Raw genomic sequence first — 26,648 nt, 5'->3', positions numbered from 1 at the left:
CTCATGGAGAGAATGCCAAGAGTGTGCAAAGCAGTAATCAGAGCAAAGGGTGGCTATTTTGAAGAAACTAGAATATAAAACATGTTTTCAGTTATTTCACCTTTTTTTGTTAAGTACATAACTCCACATGTGTTCATTCATAGTTTTGATGCCTTCAGTGAGAATCTACAATGTAAATAGTCATGGAAATAAAGAAAACGCATTGAATGAGAAGGTGTGTCCAAACTTTTGGCCTGTACTGTATGTGAACGTGCAATATTTATTGTAGCATTAAAGCCTGTCACAGGTTACAGTGTGATATTAGAGGAGAAATAGCAGAGCATAAAGGTGGAGCTAGAAATTAATGAATGAATGAATATTTGAAGGCAAACTGTTAGGTTGACACGTATTTTGTTGCAATTCTATGTTCTAACATTACAAATATATATATTTTTTTTACTAAATTTTCATATCATCAAGAATTTTGTTATCGCGAAAACACCCTGAAACATCATGATATTACTTTAGGGGCCATATTGCCCACGTCTAGTGATGATACTGTATAGCTAGCAGGAATGAGTTGAGTCACCTAAATATCCATGCATCAGGAGCAATGATCATGCACTCCAGCTCTTGTTGGCAAATCACCCTTCTCAATCTGTGAGATGTGATTGGCCGATGGTGACGCACATAGCAACTGTTTACCTTCTACAAGTGCCTTAAAATTATACTTAAGAACATCCATCCATCCATTTTCATAACCATTTGTCCTGTTGGGGCTCACGGGGAGCTGGAGCCTATCCCAGCTGACACTGGGTGAGAGGCGGGGTACACCCTGGACAGGTCACCAGACTATCACAGGGCTGACACACAGACAACCATTCACACTCACATTCACACCTACGGACAATTTAAAGTCACCAATTAATCTGTCCCCAAACCTGTCTTTGGACTGTGGGAGGAAGCCAGAGTACCCAGAGAAATCCCACGCTGACATGGGGAGAACATGCAAACTCCGCACAGAAGGGATCCCTTCTGGGATTGAACCAGGGACCCTCTTGCTGTGGGGCGACAGTGCTAAACACTACACCACCGTGCCGCCCTACTCAAGAACAGTACTTAGTAAATGCATTTAGTTATTTTCAACCACAGGTAGCTATGCAGTGTGACTCTTAATCAGCTGACTGATAAGGGTGAAACAAAATTTACTCTGACTCAAAACTTTTGTTAAATGGTGTTTGTAATTTAAACTTCGGTTTTATACTTAGTTATGTAGTTACAGTTGAATTAAATTGAATTAGTGTATACTCGCATGCACACAATCATTTGGCCACTTTTGTGCTATTTGCTTTATTGACATGGGTGAATAAACATTTGTATTATACTGAGATTGTTGTAGCATACATTCACTTTAACTGAATGTGTGTGTCAACACACAAGAAAACAAAACTATGGACATAGCTGAAAGAATATTTGCTGTAATTTAACAAGAAAATGTGAGAAAACGCCTGTAGCTGTCACATAGACAAAAAGGGTTAGCCTAAAGAATTTGTGGTTTGCATGGACCGGGTGGCCTGGAATGGACTCAAATTCTCAGCCTGCATAATTGTTTCAGTCCGCCCCTGAATGCAGTCCAGCACAGCACCACACCACCACGCAGTGAATTTAACAATGTTTAGAGGAGATAATGTGTTATTCATGAGACCAAGTCTAATGGTGGGTGGGGTAATCCCATTCACTAACAAATCCACAAATCAGCAGCAGCGAATAGACTTTGCTGCCCATGTCACATACTGTCAAAGTTTGACTTACTGTAGTAAATATGTACTGTGTTAGGGTGATAGCTATGAGCACATTTAATGATCTCGGGTAAGGTCTGTCTGTTAGTGGTCAATTTGTTCTTTGAGTTTAACAAATACCGCCCCTTCACAGAAATCCTTTTGTTTTCACTAAAACCATGTTCTCCCCTGACCAAAGAGAACATAAAAGAACGGAAGCATCCACCACTTCCACCACGTTGAGACTAAGTATGCTTCCCTGGTTAACTTGACCCAGCTGTTGAAGGTAACAAAATTCACCCCCTGAAACAAAATAGCATTTGCAGTGGGAATTGTAGACACCCAAGGGAGGATGTGGTATTGCTGATATTTGCCCAGTCATTCTTGTTTGGGAAAGATGCAAACATGGCCACATTGTTTAATGAAAAGTCTTTATATGGTAATGGGAAACACTGAACTCATAAAAGTGTGGTCAGAAAAACGATCATGTCACTTGGGTTGCAATAAATGGTGAGTCAAGACCAAGAGCAGTGTCACAGAATACTGTAGGTGTTCACTACTTTTTCGTTTTAATAATGAAAGATGTTGAGAAAAAGCAAAGATATGGCACACCTTTATCAAAAAATGGGAACCACCACCCTCTTCTGTCAGCTCACTGACATGCTCCCTAACCTCTACATGACCCTGATGTATTAAGTGTTTTAACCTTGACTGCAAAAACATAGCTAGTGCCTCGGCTGGAGATATACTTTTAACTACGTGTTTGCGTGCACATGGTTGCTGCCTGCATCGGTTTGAAGCGCTGGTTGTGCGCATCCTCAGAAATTAATGCTACCCATCAGCAAAATGCAATGTGTACATGAACTATTGGGGAAAAGCATACTTGCTATTGCCATGACAAGCTTGATTTAGGGGCTTTAAACACTATCACGTTGGCACCACTGCTTTTTCTGCTGTGATCTCGGTGCTGTAGCATTGTTTCGACCTCTCATTGTTTCGACCTCTCATTAGTCTGACGTCCCGTTGTTCCGATATGTGATTATTACTGTATTTGTGTACCATAGAGGATCAGCAACGCAACAAAAGTAGGCTACTGGTCGAGATACCAGTGTCATAGAGAGGAGAGAATGAAACATCATAACCTCCTGTTATTAACTCTGGGGTCCGGGTTGTGTGGGGAGCTTTCCGTGGTGCTGAACGGCTCCCGGCGGGCGTATTTCTGCCTTGATGGTGCACCGCGACCAGCTCTGGGTCAGCTGGGAAAGGCTTGAGGAGGAGCAGGCTCACGGCTTATGTGTTTGCCACTTTCTTTTTCATTTTAACCCACACCATGATCTTTTCCTGACGCTAACCAAGTGGTTTTTGTGCCTAAACCTAACCAGACCTTAACCACAGGGCATCATGATGAATTCGGAACAATGGGACCTCGGAACAATGGGTTTAATATGGTCGGAACAATGGGACCTCGGAACAATGGGTTTAATATGGTCGGAACAATGGGATGTCGGACCAATGGGCTGTCGGAAAAATGGGCAGACCCCGTGATCTCAGACTTAACAATCCCCTTAAGTGCTGTCAGTGGTTGTAGGTGATGCCACGTTTAGTCTTTACATCATGCAAATCTGAAATGTTCTATATGGTCTGAGTTCTCTGGTGTGCCCCCTAATGGGATCCTCCAGTAACACATGTAGTATTTAGGCAAGTATGTGTACAATTCTGTTCACGATACAGCCAGTTGTTCACGCCAATGGGTGGTTAAAAAGCAAGGCAGCTTGTAGTGAATTCTGCTGGTCAAGTCAAAATGACCGCAGACTGAGGGTTTGCTTGCTGTGGCAGGTGCTCTGTCCCCACTGATCCCTCTGTTTCCGTCCTTGTGGCGTGCCTGTGTCGGACAGGAGGTCGCTGCTGCTTCTCGCTGTATGTGCTTTCGCCGTTTCATTACTACAACAACTGCAACTGTAGCCAGTATCTCACTATCACTATCCTCATTCGTATTTTAAGAGCTTTATATTCAGCTGCAAAATAAGCCTGAAAAGCTGCAAACAGCAGGGGTGCAGAGACTTGTGGCATAGAGATGATACACCATCTCATACAGTTGCATCTGTGTGAACCATCAGGTTTTTAGAATGTTACAGAGCGGCAAATTGCAAGTAGTTGCCTGTTTCAACTCATCTCGTCGCGAATCTTTGGTCTGAACTGGTCTTAAGAGTTCCTCAAAGTCAAAATCTGCAGTTCTCCTCTGCTGAAAACAGTCTTGATAAAACCCTGCATCTGCTTCCTGGAATGTGTCATGTTTTGCCATAACCTCTATGAAAGCAAACAAAAGACCTTGCCAAACTCCATCCAAACATTTGCTTCAGAGATCACAGAACCTGTAGTGCTGAAGGCTTATGAGAAACCTAACCACTAATAAAGGATTCTCCTGGGCTAACCAAGTCTTATTCTCCCCTTCTTTGGCTTTAAAGCTTGTCCACCAATGGGATCTTGAGTTGCCACCATGATGGCTTTTCAGCAACACCTACAAGTGGCTGCCTTAAAAGAATGTAGGCTTTCATATAACTACAAAGTTGATCATGGATTTTTAAGAAAAGGTGTTCTTGTACAAGATCTGGTGCCTCTAACGATCGCAACTTTGAGGGAGAAGGAGGGAGTCCAACTCCCATCCAGAAGTTTCATTCTATTTCTGTGTGTGGAGGTGAGCTGAGGGTCAATACAACTAGAGCCCCCAACTGTGCTCCTGCCAGACCAGCAATGCACCAGAGCCCTACTTCTAATGTTACAGGTGGTGGGCCACATGGTGCTGGTCCCACGTTCAGTCCTCTGGCTGAGTTTGATTAGACCCCATGGGTACAGGTCTAGCCACTGAGCCCTGGTTTCCCTACTCTTGTTTGAAGATGCTGACCATAAAGACATTTGAAAGTCTAGTCCCTCTCCTGGGATCTATATGCTGTAGACGCCTACTAGGAGCTCTACAACACAGCTCAAAGAGGCACACAAAACCCCCCACCATGATCAGACCACAATTCTCTTCCAGCTTCTAATATATAGCTTCGTTAACACACAAATTTGGAAACCCTTTTCCCTATAAGTTTTATATCCATTTTCTATGAATTTACACCCATAGAGACCTGGAAATAATTAGGGACTTTCCATACTTCACAGACATGTGCAGGAACCTTGAAACTATGTCTGTGCTAACACACAACACGATTTATGACTCGTGTTTATTCATGCTGTGAAGAAATAAAGAGCCACAATAAATCAGTTATTTAACTGACTTGGAAAACTTGGCAAAGGGCATCAGCAGACTTACTTGTAGAGACTGTCGGGTTCCAGGCACTTGAAGACCACTGAATATAGCACAGAGTGAGGATGGTCTCCAGTCCTCTTCCCGGCAACAACGCAGGATGAACCCAAACCGGAGAACAGATCATCCACCAAGCTTAGAACTTCACCTGGTAGAGAGATGAAATTGAAAAAAATAAAGAAAAGAAGGAAGGATGAAATGAAGGGAGAGAGAAACGAACAAACAAAATTTCTTACAAAAGGTCACTCGGAAAATGTTATTTGAAGTGTTTTATCATCTGTCATACTTTTTGCCAAAAAAAGGAGAGAAAAAAAGGAAAACTTATCTTTCAATACTATCTTTCATCTATTGTTCTTAGTGAAACAAAACAATACCACATGTTTTGGTTCCACCACATGTTTCAACACAAGAGAAACAATGGCGCACAACATGAAGTTACTCATGAATGAATTTCTGCTTTGGGGATTTCTTTGCTTATCAATGATTGTGTCATTTGACTCTGGAATTGTGAGTTTCACCTCTGCCCGCTCGGTTGGGAGCCATTTCACCAGCACCGAGCCCGAGGCTAAATTAAATATGACTTTTTGCTGGCAGCGATCCATACACACTACATTACAGAACTGTAAGAAAACAGGATTCCTTTCCTTTATGGGCACATGGTAGTGTTACAATGATATCTCTCTGAGCACCCTGGCGTCTCACAAAACACTACTTCACAAGTTGTGAAATATCTTTCATGTCAGCTTACGGGAAGGCGAGCGACGCACACTTGTTCATTTAGACACACACATACACGACGCCAGTTTCCAGTGCTCATGGGGGTGATGGAAAAAAGAGGGAGCTGTCAAAATAGTTTAAAAGCTCTCAAACAGTTGGATTTCCAACTATTTCTACACGAGGTAAAGGGCAGCTTAGTTTTAGCTTATGATACATGGGCCAACTTATAAACACAGGGAGTAAGTCTGGCTGGTAGGGCACAAGGGGATGGTAAGAAAAGGTTGCAGAAGAGAGGAAAAAGAACTGCACGAATGAATGATTTGACCTTTTCACAGAAAGAGCTCTGTGTATAGGAGGTTTCCCCCAAACACATTCCTGCACTGTTGCAGGGTTGCTTTTTCGAAGGTCTTACCTTTACATAAACATGAATCTCAAATTTGATTCATTTATTTTATTGTTGAAACCTGCTTACTCCTGCAAAAGACGTTGTCAATATTAATATCCATATCAGTATGTGTCTAAATTTGCAATTTTAATGTTTTCGTCAAAATGTTGAACCAAGCTCCCACGGAGTTTGTGATTTATATTTCAACCTGGAATTCCCACGTTATCCTTTTCTATAAACAACTTACATCATTGCAGACTTTCATATTTCATTTTCAACTTTCTCAAGACCACCTGCATATACTGTATTTTTTGTTTTTCTTATGATAAATTCTTACTCAGAGTGAAAATGTATTCTGACGTTATTGAACAGACAGATTATCTTGGTTTGTCAACAGGAAATGAAGACATTGACTATTTTGAGTACACATAAATCAATTATATATATTGCATTTTAACAAAGTCTATGTGGTTGCAGTCTTGCTAAACTTTAGCAATACAGGGATGGGGAAGTGAGATTTTGACACTTTCCATAATTGCATTTCTCCCACACTTTTATTCATGAGACAGGTTTAAACTGTATTTGGTTGCCTTCTAAATGTGTACTTGATTATTTCTGATATTAGTTTTTATTGATTTAAAGCCACTTTATCAGTGGTGTGATCTGTGTGTTAGCTACTAATACCAGTGATAATGAAGATCTGCAAGGTTTGCAACTGGCAAATTATTAATTGCATATACCGTGGACACTTTATGCAAACCTGTCACCTAGAAATAGATTTATATACTATCAACTTGCAAAAACATGTCTGGGAGAAATGCAATGCTTCCTCCTTTTTTTTTTTTTTTAAATCAACATAATAAGGGAACATTCTTGATGAATGTATACTAACCCACTTTTTTCATAACCTTAACCAAAGTGTTTTAGTAGCCCACAACCGTTGAGGAAAAAACAAAAAACAAAACCTAACCACACAAAGAACTTATGATGTGAAATCTGGTCTTCAGTGTCCTGCGTTGTACATGCCCATGTTTCCTCACTAGCTTGAATTTCATAAAAATGTAGATGGTCCAAGCCTTGCGTGCATACAGCATACCTGACCCTCTATTAGCTTACAATAGTCAATTGGGTTTACTTTGTAAAACAGATACAATGATCTATGAAGAAGTTTGAACCTAATTATTTACTTTCACGCTTGATGCTGGGATAGGCAGTTTTATTTTGATGTCACAATTCAGGTGGACCGAGAGACCACTAGCTTGACTCTGTCTTCAGGCTTTATAAAAGGGGACTTAAGCTAATCATGGGCCATTTCAGAGAGAGGGCATTCCTACTGCCTGATTGAGTGGCGGAGAATCCTACAGAGAAAGTCCCGGGATTAAACAACTGCCTACACTGCAAACCTTATCAAAAAGAGAGTCCAAAAAGAGACTTTGACAATTGACAATGCAATAAATGTGCCGATACTGGTGAACTATTTCAGAGATGTAGAGAAAATATTGCCAATAGTTTAACCTTCTGTTAACTGTAGACAAAGGCAAAGCTTCTGTTAATTCACGTTCATTTTTATGTAGCTAGTTAGAGTCTCGAATCACAGTATGTCCTCCACCTCTTTCCTTGTTGCTACAGACCACCTTGCCCAAAGAAGAGCGGGCAGCAGCTCCAGACATGGACCCTCATAAAGCAGCCACAATATCCCAGATCTAGACAGCACAGAGGAAACAGACTTCTTCAATAACCCACCAGATCAGCAAACTTTCGGTTGCTGCGGTTACACAGGTTAGACCTGGTGCTGCTGGCCACCAGCCAACTGTGACACCTAGCACTGGATTTGAAGGGGCTGAGTGAATGTGCTGTACACAGCCCTACAATGAAATAAGATTAAAAAATAATATTAAAAATTAACAAATGTTTGGGAAACACTGGGTTACTGTATAAAGCGTGTGTGCGAGGGGAGAGCTGAAGGAGGAGGGTGTAGTTTCTTTCCTTTTTTCTTTGCCTTTTCGTGAAAACTGCATACCCCATTATTTAAATATCCCACATGAAAAATGAAACATTGAAAATGAGCTGAATTGAAGGTGAAGGACAGATCCATTTCAAAGATGATATTGGATCCAGAGTTCCCCATCTGATTTTATTGTCCAGAAGCCAGCCACTCAGGTATTTGATTTGTCTGGAGGCTCTTGACACTCAATATGCCTACAGTAAACTGAAAACTGTTTGGGTGTGATAACATTCATGATATCAGTAACTTATAGCTGGTACAATGTATGGGCAATCTGGCTAAGTATTTTTTAATTCCTCTACCTTTTTATTTGAATAGTGCCAGCTGTGCTGATTCAGAATTGTGAACCAAATTTCTGTGCTATGTTCACTGCCCTGATTACCTTTTAAAAAATTTAGTGAAACAATAAATTATCGCTTACAGAACACTTAATCTTTTGCAAAAATAATTGGTAATGCTCTATTTAAGATCGACTGTTGACCTGATTCGGTCTACGTTCATTATGCCTTTCAAGTCTATCCCCCCACCTTTTACTGCAAGAAACTACGAGAGGAATTCCAACTGAATGCCAGATTTCTGCCACTTCACAAATGCTAAAAGTAGAAAGAGACATATGTGAAATAAAAAAAAAGGATGGAATGAGGAGAAAAAACTCAAGAGAGACAGAAACAAACAATGAGAGAGGAAAGGAAAAAGGACAGTGAGTGCTCTGATGTTTTATGATTTTGGATGTGGTCATGGAGAGGAATGATGATGTCAATGGATGTTTTGATAATCAGAATAAATCAAGGAGCTGATGCGTGACTACAGTACAGGTCAGGAGCAACCACTTGTGACTTGTGTTTTAGTAGGGGTGAGTTGATGTATGTGATTATAACATAATTCTGTCTCACAAAAATCAAAAGGCAGACGTACTGACTCATACTCGTCACAGTGCCAGTGTGCTCAACAATGGCTACCCTTTCATTGCTGGGTCACAAGTTTCTTTTCTATAGCCCCATTGAAAATGTCGCCCATAGACAAATGAACAAACACTCACATTGACAGAAAAGTGCACGTCTCCCAGAGGCAAAAGAACTATAAAAGGACAGGAAGGACAAAGAAATTCTATGGCAAGCTGAGTTCTGCGGCTTTCTGCATGCATGGCTAGCTCAAAATGAAACTGTATTGAAATGCATTCAGGTGTGGCATACCTACACCAGGTGGCTTCCCTTCTCTTTTTCATGGAACCTACTTACACCTTACTGGACATGTACCTGGGCTTTGCACAATTTCAGGAGAAGGGGTTATGTGGAAGAATTGTCTGGAGTAGCAGTGGTTTGTTGAAACACAATAGAAATCAAGACAGTTGCGACAAAGATTGGATTGGTGTATACATTTGTCTTACTGTAAATTTAGACAACCTGATTCAACTCCTAACTCAAGTCAACTCCCAACTCAACTGAACCCCGAAGTGGGGGAGCCCTTCTGTGTGGAGTTCGCATGTGTCAGCATGGGTTTTCTCCAGGTGCTCCGGCTTCCCATGCACGTCAGGTTAATTGGTGACTCTAAATTGGCCGTAGGTGTGAAAGTGAGTGTGAATGGCTGTTGTTGTTGAATAATAATAATAATAATAATAATAGCATACAACTGCGTCTTTATTTCCATCTTTTGTAAATATCCTCAAGTGCAGTGGTTTCCAACTGGTCCAGTCTCATGGTCCGGATTTCTGCTTGGTCATTTGTTAAAGGTCCACACACTTTAATAATTCAGCGTCATACTTGAGTTTGGCCATATCGTCAAGCTAGTTTGCTGTCTCTGTTAGTCACTCCTTTGCAGCAGGAAACAGCACTTCAAAATAAAATAACTGTGCCAGAAATTTGCTGTTTGTTTTTTATAAACTTGACATGTCTGCGAGTCACTTGTGGTCCATTCAGAATGAGCCCAGGACCCACTTTTGGACCACGACCCACCAGATGGGAACCACCGCTCTAGTGGTCAAAAAGCTGGAAACACAAAACACTGATTATGCCATTGTAAAATGTGTTTATCATAGTGTTTACACTGTAGCCAATTTGCAACACTATTCTTTAACAACTTGTGTCCAAAACAAGCACTTAACATAAACTTGCCATGGCAATATCCATGTGTACTAACAGAGCTAGAAAGATGTCTTGTCTCCCATATGCATAAATAGAGAGGAGCATCATGGGCTTATCGTAGCTTAGCGACATGAGTCAATGTGTCATAATTGGACATTCTGAATAGACCACTTATGTCACTGAGAGCACGAGGAAGGGCTTAAGGAACTTTGATCTGTCTGGAAGACTAAACAAAAGACAAATGTCTTTGGTCTGGTCTTCGGTGGCTCTCGAGTGGCTTACTGTATAATTATCAATTTAAGGACTCAGCAGGAGAACAGAGAGTGTGTTTTAGGTCCTTTAACAATCATATATCCTTACCTAGCAAACTCTACCACACATTCCATGGGTCAAGCCCTCTTTAAACAGAGCCATCTGAAAGCTATAAACTGTTATGCAATTACATAAATATAAGACCAGTGCGCAGGCTTAGTGAGGGTACACAGTGTACTATCATGTGCACACACTAAATGGGCTGATACTGGCCTTCTGTATGTGTAAGTGTCAGTTTGCAAGAAGCAAACAATTGGAAGCAATGAAAGTTAAATACTGAAACAATCTAAAATAACATCATAAAAATTAAACCTGTTGTTTCACAGTAAAATGTCATCATAAAACACAAAATGCACTCTTGCATTACATGGAAGCAAGAAACAGTATTTTCCATGAAAAGCAGGAATAGCAGTCGAGTCACTGAGTTATCAAGGTAATACCACCTGAAGATACAAACTGATCCTACATAAGAGCTGTAGTCAAGGCCTCATAAACTAAGAACAAATCATGACCAAGACCAGACCAGAGTGTATCTAGACCAAGACAACACCAAAACTTTGAGGGGATGAAACCAAGTCAAGACCAAGACAAGTCTAGTGCAAGTCCCACACTGAATGGCACTCCTTAAATAGATCTGAAATATCCACATTCCCAAAAAAAAACCACCCACACAAAACAAATAAAGATTCCTCATCATTCACCTCTTTTATTGTCATACTGTATGTGTACATGTGTTACTGTACCATGAAACATGTCTTGCTAGAATAATCAAAAGGAAATGCAGAGGTGATTTATGTATGGGAACCCTCCTTTGGTTTCTATGGGCAAACAAATACCAACACTACAGAGCTGAAATCAACTTAATCATCTTTTTTCAACACTCCATTTTGCACAGGCAATTTTGTGATATATCTGCAGTTGTAGTCTTGATCGGTCTGGAAATAAAATCCTGAGTACTCTTTGTCTCAGACCAGGAAAGGCTTCACTGCATGTAACCATCACCAAGCAAACATTATTTACAAGCATTTCATTTTTGTTAAAGGGGAACACCACCTAAATTAAGACTTCCAATACGTTATTTCTAATTCCAGGAACGTTTACTGAATATTCATTGACATGACTTCCTCTTTCTCAAAGCCAGAAACCAGAGAAGTAAGCCTCAAACTTGTGATGTCATTAATTATAAAGTCTGTAGCTGCTCTATAGCCAATGAATGTGAACCTAATTTTGTGGACCAAATAAGATTTATTTTGTTTTTTAAACCCAAATGAGCTTTATCCTAAGGAGCATTCTCGGCTCTAAAAATGAAAAATGTACACGTATACTCAGAACGTTCCCCTGGGTACTCTCAGTGTCATCTACATCAGCTTTCCCAATTAATTCTATATAGAAGCAGCTCCAGACTTAATACTTGATAAAATCACAAGTTTGAGTTTTAGCACTCCAGTTTTTGGATATGGGTGAGAGTTTTCCATGTCTGCAAATATTCTTGGACCGTCTCAAACCATAGGAGTAATGTATGGATTTTGAAAACAGACGTAGTTCCCCAATAAAAATGGTCAAACTTAAAGACAGATTTTTGTGTCAGATTTTATGACAGCAGAACCTCAAACACAAGTCCAAAAATTCATTCCCACCAAGACTTGGACTGAACTAAAACAATGTGTTAATCTTTTGAAATTTGGCCTTAAGCTTGAAACATATGGCAGTGGTCTCACTCTACATCTCGACTAATCAAGCCACCGCTTGATTCAAAGTAGCGAGAGAGGAAATACCAGCAAAACTTGCTGTATAACAATAGTTTATGAATCGGCAGCACATGTTCTTGCAAGCCTTGACAAAGGGGATATGCTTAAACCCAGTGGACCTATTAAGAAAGACTTGTATTCTTGTTTCCCAGTGTTTATAATTCATCACTCACCGCCTCAAAACATATCCCCGCTTTACTTTAACATACTCTCCCTTCCTTCCTGGTAACTACAGTTTTTGTTTGAGAAAAATATGAACATACCTGCTGTCATTCAGTATCATAGAAGAAGAGAGGTGAGGGAGAAGGGTTGTGTGTGCGTGTGTGTGCGTGTGTGTGCGTGTGTGCATCTGAGGAAGAGGAGACTGGGGTGAGGAAATGACACGGGGTGATGAATCAAATGTGGAGTGTTCACACATGCAAAATGATGGTATGACTCAACTGCTCAACTGGAAGTGTTTTTACAAGCTGTTGGCGCACATGTATGTCTATTTCTGTGTAAGTTTGCTCATTTCTACTTAAGTTCTTCAATCATCTATTTCCTCTAAGGTGGTGGCTTTTAAGTGCTTCCACACCAATTTAGAATTGGTGAATATTACTCAGAATCAAACCCATTAACTCCAGAATAAGATATCAAAACCCACCCAGAAGCAGCATTAATGGTTCTACCCTTCTGAGGGGTTCCTCACGGGTAGGCCTGTGGTCCGTCAACATTTCTGTCAATACCAAAGCCACAACAGCACACAGCTGGCAAAAATTAAGGCCCCCGAAATTCTATTACGGTAAAAGCCATTTTGCGTGTTCTCCAGCTTACACGGCGATTAAAACCTCATGGTAAATGCCAGGTGACCTTTTTAGTAAGCAGAGAGGGGAACAAATAATAGCAAATCATGGGAACATGACGAGACGGGCTGACGGACAGCATACAGAGAGAACAGCTCTGATTCAAACACACACAGGCCTTGGAACTATGATGTAGCTGCAAACACGTCAAGTCAGGTTTATTTGTACAGACCCAATATCATATACAATGTCTCAAAGGGCTTTGCAGGCGCGCAACTGCAACAGTCCCTGACCCAGACTCACACAAATTCTGTAAGAAGACAAGGAAAACCCCTCTCAAAAAATCTTGGCACATAACAAAACACAAAAAAGAGGGGGTGGGAAAGGGTGGGGAAATTCAAAGAAAGCTCCTTCCTCCGTGGGCAGCACGGGGTGAGTAGTAGCCGTAGGCAGGGAAAGGGCTATAACAAACAAAAGTTGCAATGGTAGAAAAACTGAAACACAAGAGTGGGATTCTAAACCAACACATGTATATACGATGAACATATACAACACACATTCACCTTATTTGTCCCTCTCTGGCAGGATGTGGAGACAGGTGTGAACATGCCATTTTGTCTGACGCTGGAAGCCAGACTTGCTATACTGTTATCCCCGACATATCATTTCAATTACGCCAATGAATTCAGGCACAGTGTAATTGCCTCGACCATTAGCTGTGCGTGTGTGTGTGCGCGCGTACATGTGTGAGAGCATTTGAGAGAGTGAGAGAGTGTAAATTCTCAAGGACAGTGGGTTCACACATTAGGACTTTTTTTCTGCTCCAAGAGGAAATGTAAGGGAAAGTGACTGAAGAAAAAACACTGTAGTAAGGTACTGTTTATTCACTTTTTTAGCCACAAGGTTCAGATTATAGTATAAGTTTAGTATAAATAATATATGTATCTACATTTCTGTGTAGTAAATGAATGCAGTAATGTCATTGTTCTACAATACATGTACAAATTACAGCTGTCACTGCATAATTTAAACAGGTCACAATATTGTTTTTGTTAGAATAATTATGTTTTCTTATTCTTTTCTGTAATTGCTAAATGTCATTCACATTGCAAATCACTTGCTACTAGGGACAAATGAGGTGACTGTCACTCAGGAGGTAGAGCAGTCGACTACTGCTGACTAGGAGGTCATTGGTTCAATTTCCGACCCCTGCAGTCTATATGTCAAAGTGTCCTTAGTCAAGACTGCACCTTCCGATGTGTGTGTGTGCGCAAATGATTATTGGATAAGCCGGTGGCACCTTGCAGCCTCGGTCACCAGTTAATGAGTGTGTGTGTAAAGGCCCTGACACACCAAGCGAGTGTCTGTCGCCCTAGTTTTCGCGGTGTGTGTCGCACTGTTGGCACTTCGGCGTCGACATCCTTTCGGCCGATTGAGCATGTTGAATCGGCGGCGGAGCTTGTCATGAGAGAGATCACTCTGATTGGCTGCTCAGGTTTTATTTCCTCGCCCCTGTAGCAAGTGAATCTGCCTGTAGTGAAACTGGGCTAACCGGTGCTTCCTTCTCTGGCTCCACTTCACTCAGCTGGCTGACAGACCCGCTGCTTCTTCCCACTTTAACCTGGATAACAAACCGGGGCTAGCTGTAAGGCTCGCCCCGACTCTCTGTTTGGATCCAACCGGAGCACCGGGCCCCGGCTTGTTATTCAGGTTAAAGTTGGAAGAAGCAGCGGGTTTGTTGGGCAGCTGAGTGAAGTGGAGCCTGTGGAGGAAACACCGGGACCGTCTAGATGTAATAGTCCGTGGAGGTGCTGCAGTGCTCGGCTACGCAACGTAGACGACGCAACAGTTGGCTTTCGTTGCCGCTAGTTCTTTGATGTAGGTTTGGTGTGTCAGCACCTTAAGGGTGCTTTCACACCTGCCCCCTTCATTTCCCCCCTAAGTGTGGTTTGTTTGGGCAGGTGTTAACACAGCAATTGCATTCAGGTGTGCACCAAAACAACCAGACCAAGACCTTCTTGAAGAGGTGGTCTCAGTCTGGTTACAAACAAACTCTGGTGCAGTTTGTTCGCGGTGAGAAAGTGTTCCGACCTCGATCCAAACCACCTGTAGTCTTATTATGCACTGTTTCAAACTGTATCGTTTTACTAAAGTGAACAATGCAAGCAATTTAATACACGGTGACCAGCGCTAAAATCAACCTGTGTAGTTGTCCCTCCATTGTGACATTAGAAAATGTCGCATTTGTCTTGCAAGTGTACTCTTCTTCAACGTTTTCTAAAACCAATCAAGAGCAGCTTTCTCGTGCAAGGGATTTTATCTGGTCTGCTTGTAAATGCTGCCATGAGAACACGAACCAGCTCTAGGTAATTATGCAACTTTGTAACAAAATTAGTCCCTGAATCAGACCAAAGCAAGACAACTCTACAACTCTAAAATACCAGATAGATGGCTGCACAAGCAACAAGAGAACCCCCACACATGTACACATGTTTTTATTAAGATTTAAACACTAAGATTAGAAATACCATATTATCTTGGTTTAATGTTGTTTCAATGTGATACGTTTTTTTCTTTACATCAAGCCTGTCAAAAGAAATCACTAGTTACTAGGGTTTCCATTCTCAGGCCAAGAGGCCAAAGGGGCTGATCATGGACTGACGTGTTGGTATGGTGGGCAAATTATGTAGCTCGTGGGTCAAGTAGGTGCTCCAGCTGCAGCTATACTTGGAGAGGGTAGGAGCACTTGTTGCTAGTGTTAGCCTACAGAGCATTGCTACTGGCCTGGTAATGAAGCAGTGTCCTTTTTTAATCGATGACGTCTTGGATCAATTGATAGCGTGAAATTTCAGTTGTGAACAAATTGGGAGCGTCCTGACTACCGTAAAAGGGTGCCTATATAATAGAAATCACAACAAAAGAATAGGGCATATTTGCAATGTCCGGCAACACTCGTTGCATCCGTTTAACACCAGCATCAACAACTACTGATGACGAATTAGGGTCTCGAAGGGTTGTCCCATTATACAGGGAAAGATTTCAATCAGTACTCCTTGTAACTTTGTTTCAAGATTTCCTGAACTTGCACTCAAGCACAGTTGGTAGAACAATCTGGGCACATATGATTGTGACAAACTAAGTTCTGCAATTTCATGAGCAGAGGATAATCATTTTACTGGAAATTTAACTAATGTAATAAGCTCACATATTGTTATAATAAATTCAAATCAAATTAAGAAATTTTGCATGGACATATCCCCAGTATACAGTAGGCTATGTGTTGGTTTCATGTGTTTTTTTTCCTGTTTACCCTCTAATTGTCTTTCCCAAATTACATTACTGTTTGTCCTCAAAATACCTTCTTTCTCCCCTCTGTTTTATTGTGTGTGTCTCTCTCTATGTCGACCTATTATCAGTCCAGGCAATTGCACAGTGGACTCTTTTTTAAACAAACAAACACTAGCTTTATATTAACAAACAAATCACACACTTTATATTTCCTGTGGGCTGCCAAACCTGCTAGGGGCCTCTTCTGTTAAACTATCAGCACTCAGCCCTCCACTCCCCACGCTGAGCCTTCACAACGTCACCTTCCTGCCTTCCTCTCTCTGACACACAGGCAGTAGACATTACGCAGGTATACATAAACAGTCACGTGGAACCTACTGCCACACAATGCCACCTATGGCAGGAAATTCAAGGTAATATAAAAAATGTGCGAGGGGGTTGTAATTAAGTTGTGGGGATTTACTAACGTCATCCAAGGCGTATATTTAGAGGTAGGAACAAAGCACTGTGGGAAATAGATTTCTCCAAGCAGGTTGAGTTGCAAATAATTGTCCAAGTTTTTCTAATCAGGTAGAAGGACATCCCTTTGGACAACCCTGCTGAGGCATTGTGCTGGCAGAAAGACACATCATTTATTTATGAAAACCATTTTTTTCATGGTTTGAGAGAGAAGGCTAAAATAGATTGGAATAGAGTTATGTGATTATACTTTGATGCAGAGTCATGTATTAAAGGAGCAGTGTGTAGGATTTAGGGGGGTCAATTGGCAAAGTGGAGTATTCAGAATCATGTTTTCCTGAGTGTATAATCACCTGAAACGACTGTAAGAATCATTGTGTTTTTGTTAGAATGAGCCCTTCATATTTACACTGACAGCGAGTTGTCTGCCATCCATTCATTGCAATTATCCTGCTGGCTGTTATGTATACATAAATGAATAAGTATCAAAAATAAATAAATGACAAGGCAACAGGGATGCAAACAGAACAAAGACAAAGCCAAGCCAAGATTCACAAGATGATACTGCTCTCCAAGTCATTCCATAGTCAAGGAGGTGTCATGCCAAAAGCTGCGACACCTTTATATGAAATTAAAAACACTGTCTCCCTTACTTAAGAATATTATTGTTAGTTTTCACTGATCAGTGTCAACTATTTTTTATTTTTTCATTATGAAAATGTTTTTGTTGTTCTGCAATATATTGCATTTTGCTATCTTTACCATTATGGCTTGTTCCCCTTTATTGAAAGGTAAAGCTGCATATCATCTGCATAACACTGGCACAATGCAGCCCTCTACTTTTCCTCTGATACTAGTGTTGCATGGTATACCGGTACTAAAATAGTACTGCGGTACTAGAGTATTCCAAACGGTACTGTACTGCATTTGGAGAATACTGGTACTTTGAAACTGATTCAATTCATTAATTTAGTTAATTTATTTTACTCAATTATGCACACAAACACCTTTCTTGATCCTGTTGGAGCACAGATTGCACAAGTGGTGTGTATGACAACACCTGTATCAACATGCGCAGCTGGCGCACGTGAAAAAAAGACAAGAGAAAGTCTGCCTCGCAAAGGGAGACAACACAAGACAACACAAACTTGGTGGGACATTTGAGTTACCAAACCGTGACGTCCGTACCAAGGTACTTACCGAACCATGATTTTTTTGGTACCGTTACACCCCTACTATTTATTGTTCTAAAGGTTTGTATCCAAAAGGACTTTTCCTTAGGAAAAGTACCGAAGAGTATCGAAAAGTATCGAAATTCATATTGGTATTGGTACTGAAACAAAGATTTTGGTATCGTGACAACACTATCTGATACTATGAGCCAGAAGTAGCATGCACTTGAACAAGACTGAGAATCTACAGCCAAGCTAGCAGTTAGTTTGTCATAGCAATCAATCCAACAGTTGTTGAGATATGTCAGTCTAGACCAACCAGCAACCGAGATTGCCATCACTAAAGCCATGTTGCTGGTTTGACTAAAAAGCCTACTGCTCCGAGAAGTGAGCTGTTACAAGTGGCAGAAACCCAGAGGTAACAATCCCCTGCCTCAATCCATCAATTAAGAAACCACATTAAATTTTACAGCTTCACCAGACTTTCCGCAAGTCATCTGGATGGCAACTTGAATGTCATGGGAATCCATCCATAATTTTTACAGACATATCAATCAAAACCACAAATGTCAGTGTCTTGGTGGCCATGGAGGAAATGTCAGGGGATCATCAGAATCATCGGGATTTAGTGTCTCGAAACCATGAATGTCTGTACAATACAACACTGTATACAAATCCATTTAGTAAATATTTCACTGGATGAATGAAAATGTTAACCTGCTGGTGGCACGAGAGGAAAAGGGGCACCAACAAACTCAGTAAGATTTAATCCGAGCAACATGGGTATTCCATACAAAATTTCATGGCAATTTGTCCAATAGTTGTGGAGACATTTCAGTCTAGACAACTAGCAACTGACATTGCTATCACTAGAGCCATGTTGCTGGTGAGGCTATAAAGTCTACTGCTCCAAGAAGGGAACTGGTGCATGTGGCAGAAACGCAGAGGTAACAATCCCCTGCCTAGTGGCGTAAGGAAGTTCCGATGGGCCCCGGTGCATGTTATTGTGCATGTATTGTTTTGACACAAACAGACTTGACATTGGACAACATCAGCATACATATTACCCAACAATCATCACTGCATATCCGACAAAAATATCAGACATTAATCATGTAACTGAATAGTTTTTTATAGTAAATGTATAGATTTTATAGCTTGTACAGAAAAAGCACATAGTTTTGTTTCAGACAGCTTCAAAAAAGAAAAATGAAAACCATCAAACAGATGGCTTTGCCTTTTTGAGAACATATATGGCAATTTTTAATAATTTATCTTTGAACATAGGTATTTTTCAGTGGTGGCAATCTGAATCACTTGCAATGGCCTGCTCCCTCTAAGGGCCCCTCCACTCCAGGGGCCCCAGCGCAATCGCACTGCCAGCACTGTCTATATTTACGCCCCTGCCTCTGCCTCTGCCTCTGCCTCAATCCAACAAGATTAAGATACCATGATATAAAGTTTCGAATTCCGCACTAAGCAACATTAACACTGAGCAGGCATCTGCATTTGATAGCAAAATGTGTGCTACCATATGTGCGGAAATGTAAACAAATCTAAAATATATAGAAAACACACCAGATATTATCATAAGTGGGGATTAAAATCATCACTCTGCAGTGAGTGTTTACACGTAATCACTCTGAATTTTCATATGAGCAACATATGGGCAACCATGCGTCATTTTATTGGGACCAATGCCAGTTAACATAACTGATTCATGCATTCTATAATTTTGCTTCCCAACAGCGAAAAAACACTGCAACTCCACACCCATCTTTTCATCCTGTCTTTTATAACACAAAATGATTTACATTTTATAAAACATTTACTGATTAACTGATAAGATTGCATGTTGTCGTTGAGCAGTAAGTAATAAAATGGACAGTTTGGTGGAACTCTTACATCTTGATAACGCGTTCATTTGCAAGAGTAATAAGAGTATTACGTCAGCGCTTTACAGTTATCTGAAATTAATCAACGTCCCTCCAGCTAATAATAATTGAGTTTCCATCCAGGCCATGTTATAATCAAAGATAAGAGGTGATATTTGAAGCTAAAGTAACATATGGGTCTGAGCGAAAACACAGTAAAACATGTTCAGCAGATGTAGTGGCAAAGAAAAAAAGGTTAATTATATATTTGATCATACCTTGGGACAAATTTGATGTTTAATTTTTACTGTCAACCTGTCAATCATACACAGTACAATAATATTTCTTCAGCTCTGTGGACTGACAATATTACAGGAAAAGGGTCAAATGAGGTCACAGGTGAACAACGACTACAAATGGCAAATATGTAGTTGCTCACTTACACTCAAACTGAAAGTTCTATGATGGAGAGAAGGCTTTTTATTTTCCTCATCAAATATAATTGTATCAAACAATTCTCCACATTCAACAGCTACATCTTACTTCTGCTAGTGTTGATATTCACTGGCCACATGATCAATGCTCTGCCTGTTCATTAGATTCCTCCTGGGTTCCTCTACAGAACTTTGTGGCACTATGTCTCTACGAACCTGAGAACCTGCCCCTGCCCTTTCTGCATAGCAAGAAATTGGGTCAGGTGTGGTGGTTTGTCACAGACTAATGGGCCCCTGGGTCCATGCCTACCATTTTGATGTGACCCGTGTGTGGTCTGTTTTTACTGCCCCTGACTCCTTTTACTGTGGCTCTGCCTCCCCCTGGGTCTGTACTTAGCACTAAGAATAGACCTGTGGGTGATGACAGGCCGTTGGTTTGGGTCTTACTGTGATGCTGCACTGTATTGACTGGTTGATGTGTACTGCCATCCTCCACCTGCTCAGCCACGAGACTGATGACTTCAGCTGGCTCTGTGGAGTGTGCAGGGTGAGCAATTGTTGCTTGTCTCTTAACCACCTTGTGCCAGCTAGCTTTCCCAGTAGCCTATTCCAGCCAGTATAGGTGTTGTGTGGAGGTCAGGCTTGTAACTCAGAGTTCATCATCATTTGCCCTCTTACATAAAGTGTCAAAGCATTTGAGAAAATGAATGGTGGTTACACATTGTAACTCTAATTCTATGGCAACAGGTGGAGCTTCCATAGAACACTGCTTACAGGAGAGTTCTCGTGGTCTGTTCGTGAGATACAGGCCTTCTCACTTCAGTTTATGTAAAGGAACAGTTCACTGCAAAATCAAAAACACATACTTTTCCTTAACCTGTAGTGCTATTTATCAATCTAGATTGATTTGGTGTGAGTTTCTGACTGTTGGAGATATTGGTCATAAAAATATGGATGTAGTGACCATGACGTCACCCACTGGTTTCTGAGGAGCGGGTTTGAAGCTCAAAGTAAGCGGCTTTGGCCGTCGCCATCCTGGCAGTGCCTGACTCCGCCCAACTCCCGGCCGATCAAAAATGGGCAAACAGGCGGGCCAAATTAAGCCTGGTTGCTTAAACACGCTCACCTCGCTTGAAGCTGCTATTTTAGCTAAGGCTAACAAACTAGGCTAACAAGCTACGCTACTTTGGCTAGCCCTGTGGTGTTGGCTGCTCCCGCTCATGCTCCCGCTTGGTGCCAGCTCCGTCACAAAACAAAATATCCAAAAGGCACAAACACGGCTGAGAGGTCAGGTTCAATGACTTGCGAATTAGCTGAGATGACGCCTAGCAGACAGCCAGCGGCTAGTTAGCCACCCGTGATGGCGCCACCTGACCACACCCTTAATTATGTGCAACTTTAAGCCTTAATAAAATTCACCCCCCGTACAGTTATCATGAAAGGGGAAATTAGCTATAGAGACCAAAACCGTTTTTTGTGCCAGGCTGTAAACATGTTTATTTCTGCTGTAAAGTTGAGCATTTTAACATGGGGGTCTATGGGGATTGACTCGCTTTCGGAGCCTGCCTCAAGTGGCCATTCAATGAACTGCAGTTTTTGGCACTTCAGCATTGGCTTCACTCATCATCCCTGGAGGTTGCCGCTTGATCATGACGCGGTTACTCAAGATAATCCACAGACTTTGTTGTGAGCAGTTTCATGCTTGTGACAGCACGAGATGTAAGCATTGATGAGCGTCCTTCTCGGTAATAAAAGATAGCTCAGTGGTGCTAGGTGAGCTAGCTGCATGTGCACACAACAAGTGGATTACTTTGAGTAACTGGGTCAAGGTTTCTGAAAAGACACACTGCTGGTGAGTTTTTCAAATGTTTTTTCGGGCGCTATGAGCACCACAAGCCAAGTGCCATCTAGTTCCATTATAGTCAAAAGAAGGCAGACATCTATGGCTGATACCTCCAACACTCGGCAACTCACCCCAAAACAATCTAGATTGACAAATTGCACTACAGGTAAGAGGGAAAATACGCATTTTGGTTTGGGGGTGAACTGTCCTTTTAGTACATATTTTAAAATTAGTTTCTATCACATTTTTGGATGACATTTCACAGGGTTTCACAGGGTTATAAAAACAATGTAGATAAGTCAAAAGTTGGGCTTTTTCATTCAACATAGCTTTTTAAAAATAGATCATGTTAATGTATCATCTTAAAATGTACATATATATATTCAACAGATGTAGGAGAGAAAATACAGATTGGAACAGTACATAATATAAGCATTAGTAAAGGATTTTAGGCAGCTACAATTCAGGTTCTATTTTGTTGTGTACTGTGGGCACTCGGAGTACAAATACTGTATCAGCAGCAAAATATGTCTAGACGATGATAGCTTCAAATAAATCTAGACATGGTTGTTGGTTCTTTCCTATTTATTAATTCAGAAAGCAATTCCATCATGAGTAAATATTTATTTCTACCACTTTCAGTGTTTGCAATGCCCTGAATTGCAAAGTGGGACCAATCAATCCCAATTTAATGCTTAAATGCATTTTAAATCGATTTTTTGCTCGCACCAAATTTAACAAAGATCAAGTCCAGACCCCCATGAGTTGTGCCAGTGTTTCATAACACATAAATTCTCATCAATGTCCTCATGACTGATGGCGACACAACACACTGCGATGAATGAACAGGAAGGCACTGAGGGGCAGCATCCTCGTCTCGTCTTAATTAGAATTCCCACACAGATCCATCAATGTGAATAAGAGGTTCTATGAACACATATTAAGTGTCCATATCTGTGTTATGGCTACTGAGAGATGGAGAGGCAAAAAAATGAAAGAAGGAAAGTCTAGACCTATGGCGAAGAGAGAGAGAGACGAACAATGTGTGTGTGAATAGGCAAAATGGGAAAGGAAGCAAAAAGGGAAAGGGAATGCAGAAAGCCCTTGGCCCCCTGCCTGCAATCTGCAATCTGCTGATGGCGAGGCTCGTGACGAGGAGGTGCACAGCGTCCATTTTTAGCGATGAGGTCATCTTTAATTAACAAAACAAAGAGAGTCAGCTGTGTCACTCCAATCTGTTATCTGCACCCATGCTCAAGGACACCGTTTATCTCCATATAATTCAATCTCTTTGAATGAGGGCTTATCGACGCATTGGGGGGCATTCTTGGTCTCAACCAATAATGGAGCTGTTACATAAACAGGGGTGGGGGATACCGCTGAACGCAGATGAAAAGGGGGACATTAGGAAAGTATAGAGAGGTATGTGACAGAAGAGGAGAGTGAAACAGAGGAAGATCCACATGTCATGTGTCCCAATAAGCTGGCTGTGTGAGCTGGGAGGAGGAAATTGGAACTAAAATAAGGGCAAAGATCAAATGGCTAATCTGTTTCTCAGTCCAACAGTGCCAGCATGAGGTGACATCATTGCTGTGTAACCCTCTGCTGCTGTCTGCGTCCCTCTTCCACTCCTCCACGTTGTGATCTCCCTTTCCTCCCCTCTATGTCTTTCCTTTTTTTTTTTTGCCCATTTTTGTCTCTCCGCATTTTCATACAATCTCATCTCATTCTCTCGTCCCTGCTGATCCTTGGTATTCTCCCGCTCTGCCCTGCCCTCGGTTGTGCTTCGTGCCACAAAATCAGGTATCATGGAGCAGAGCCGCAACACGGAGACTCGCAGGTTTTTAATTAGCGCTAAGTGTGTGCATTTGTGTGAGAGTTGTGGGAAGCACAGTGCTACGCTGATGAGCGCATTCACAAAAAAGTGTCTCCTCAGCATAACTGATTTACGGACGAGCCACGCACATTGGCAGCTGACGAGACAATGGAGGGATTGTAAAAATGTGATGATGGAACCCAGAAGCATTCTGAATTCAGCCAATGAGGGGTACTTTTGGTAAAGCCTTTTATTAGAAAAATGTCATAACATTTTTGGTACCTTCCTTTTTTTCTCTCTCTGGGAACTCCCAGTGAGATAGACAGGAGACAAAACTTAAAGATGCCTAACACTATAGGCCACTAATCAGTCCCATACATTCAAAACACACCCTTGCATCCTTTTACAAAACAACCTGCAGTTACTTCAAGGTGTTCAAAGGACATGTTTCAGACACCAAAGTTGATTACCTGGTTATAGTACGTTTAAGTGAAACCAGGTGAGGTCTTAATCATTGGCCCAGATACAAATGCCAACTCAAGATATCCTCAAAAGGGTGTTTTTGTAATCTGACAGCTTTCAAGCCCAGGTTAAAAGGACATGCCCTATATTATCACTTACACAACTTACAGTTGCTAATTCCTTTTTGCTTTGTCACTTATTTTCGGCTGTTTCAGGTATTAAAGCCATCCCTAGAGATTTCCTAGCATTCGTCCATTTTAATACTCTTATCAAATTTCTTAACATAATCTGTGATCCTCAATATCTTATTACATATCACAGCTGCTTTGACCTATTGCTGTAGAGGAATGCTGAGCCCCACACTAATACATCAGCACTGCCTATCCAACGGGCTTCTCTGTGAATGCTGTCTCTGCCTTGGTGTGCCATCTAGAGGCCTGTGTGAGGCCCAGTGAAGTGGATCACTCATATCCATCACTGATGTGACTGAAATTAGAGGAGAAGGAGCTTGTAAAAATTAACTACACAATCGCCCAAGACCCTTAGGGTAGGAATGAGTAGTCTGGCAGATAAAGCATAATCCACAAAACTCCACAGGCCTTTCTTATTAATTGTTACTGGAACAGAAAATGCAAAGGAAACAAGACATTAAATGTGGAGCACAGTAGTAGCAAAACATGACACTAAAATGGTGCACAATTAAAACCACTGTAGTTCATTACAGTCATTCCATATACATATTACTGCAATGAGTGCAATGCAGTCATTAAAGCAACCATAAACCCTTTCATTTGACATGTTTTATATTCTTTCCAAATGCGCCTGCTAATTTGTTTCTACAGACTCAGCTTGCTGTGAATCATACAATACACAATTAAATACTGTTTACAGATAGGGTTTCCAGAATATGATGCGTTTTCCTATAATGTTGGTCAGAAAGGTCGAGTCACATTGGTAGGCAGACGTACCAGCAGGGTTTCATCTGGCTTTTGCTCCATATCTCGAAACATGAGGAGTAAAGAGACACAAGGGGATAAAATGCAGGTAACATCTTTTGCTAAGGAATTCAAATAGCACTGATGATCAGGGTTTCCTGTAATTACGGTTCTGTTTCACACAGTCAGTGCCCTCTAACAGGGTCTACAAGCTTAATTAATCTCATCTGCGAAGCAGGGCACCAACATTTATGTCCAAATATGCTTGCCAGTCGGGATGAGTTATCATTTTTGGAGACTGCGTAAAGCCATTAAATCTCACCCTTGCATCTGTTTTTTTTCAGCACTCGAATACACCCCGTTGAGACGATTAACTGCAATCTGGGATGACCTCATTTTCACCTACGCTTCATCTCAGTGAGCTGGTGCCCCTCTTGCCTTACTGGCCTTGTAGGAACAGGTGATCCCTCTCTGTCTGCTCCATCTGTACATCTGGCACTTGCAGTGTTCAGGCTTCTTCTATGCTAACCCGCAGGACCTGGATCTTGGCAGTGATGACGGTGTCTGCAATACCCTTATCCACACAGTTAGTTTTCGTGACAAAGACAGGATGGATGTTGTGAATAAGACACCCTCCACTGATGCGGCGGCTGTTCCCGTCTCCCTGCATCACTCACGTCCTGCGTGCATGCTGACATGCTATGTTGAGCACACAGCCTCAGTGAGCTGAAAGCAGGTGTTTATCTGCTATCGTGACAGAGTTCTTGGGAACTCCCTATCAAAGCAAATTGGCTTGTGATTGTATCTCACAAGCAGGACAACCTTTCTTCCATGCAAGTACATTCAGAAATGGTAATTTTTAAACTGCTCAGACATTTTGTGTGGCTGCAACTACACAGTTGCACTAACTTCTTTAAACTAGATGATGGCTTCCTTGCACTCCCTCTCTCTTTGGATGGTTTTGCTTTATCTATTCAGAAGACTGTTTGATGTCACAGTGTCCCCACCTTCAACTTTGCTGCAGGATGGGTCGATTGTTCTGGGCTGACATGATCCCAGCCTCTCCATGGACCTGCCCCGAGTGTGTGCCCCCACCTTCATTAAATGCATGTTTGTTGGTGCGCTCATGATTGCTGACCGTGTATGGCTCAAGTCGCAGCGTTGTGTGCCTGATTCCCTGTGGGCCTGCTGCACAGACAAATGGACAGTGTGTGTGGAGCAATGCTTGAGTCTCTTCAGGGGACAGCAGGAGTGGTTGGCAGCATCGCTGT

At 41.5% G+C, this 26,648-nt stretch overlaps 1 protein-coding gene across 1 annotated transcript in view; it reads right to left on the bottom strand.

Annotated features, from left to right (window-relative positions):
* astn2 (astrotactin 2) overlaps positions 1-26,648 on the bottom strand; it is a 443,146-nt gene that overhangs the window by 29,638 nt on the left and 386,860 nt on the right. Inside the window, exon 20 of the mRNA XM_033646535.2 lies at positions 5,071-5,212. Within this exon, the coding sequence (XP_033502426.2) occupies positions 5,071-5,212 (142 nt within the window). The remainder of the gene's footprint in view (positions 1-5,070; positions 5,213-26,648) is intronic.

Source organism: Epinephelus lanceolatus, chromosome 19 (genome assembly GCF_041903045.1).
Source record: "Epinephelus lanceolatus isolate andai-2023 chromosome 19, ASM4190304v1, whole genome shotgun sequence".
Classification (NCBI taxonomy): Eukaryota; Metazoa; Chordata; class Actinopteri; order Perciformes; family Serranidae; genus Epinephelus; species Epinephelus lanceolatus.
Note: the sequence above shows the minus strand (reverse complement) of the source record. Positions and strands in the feature narration are given on the sequence as shown.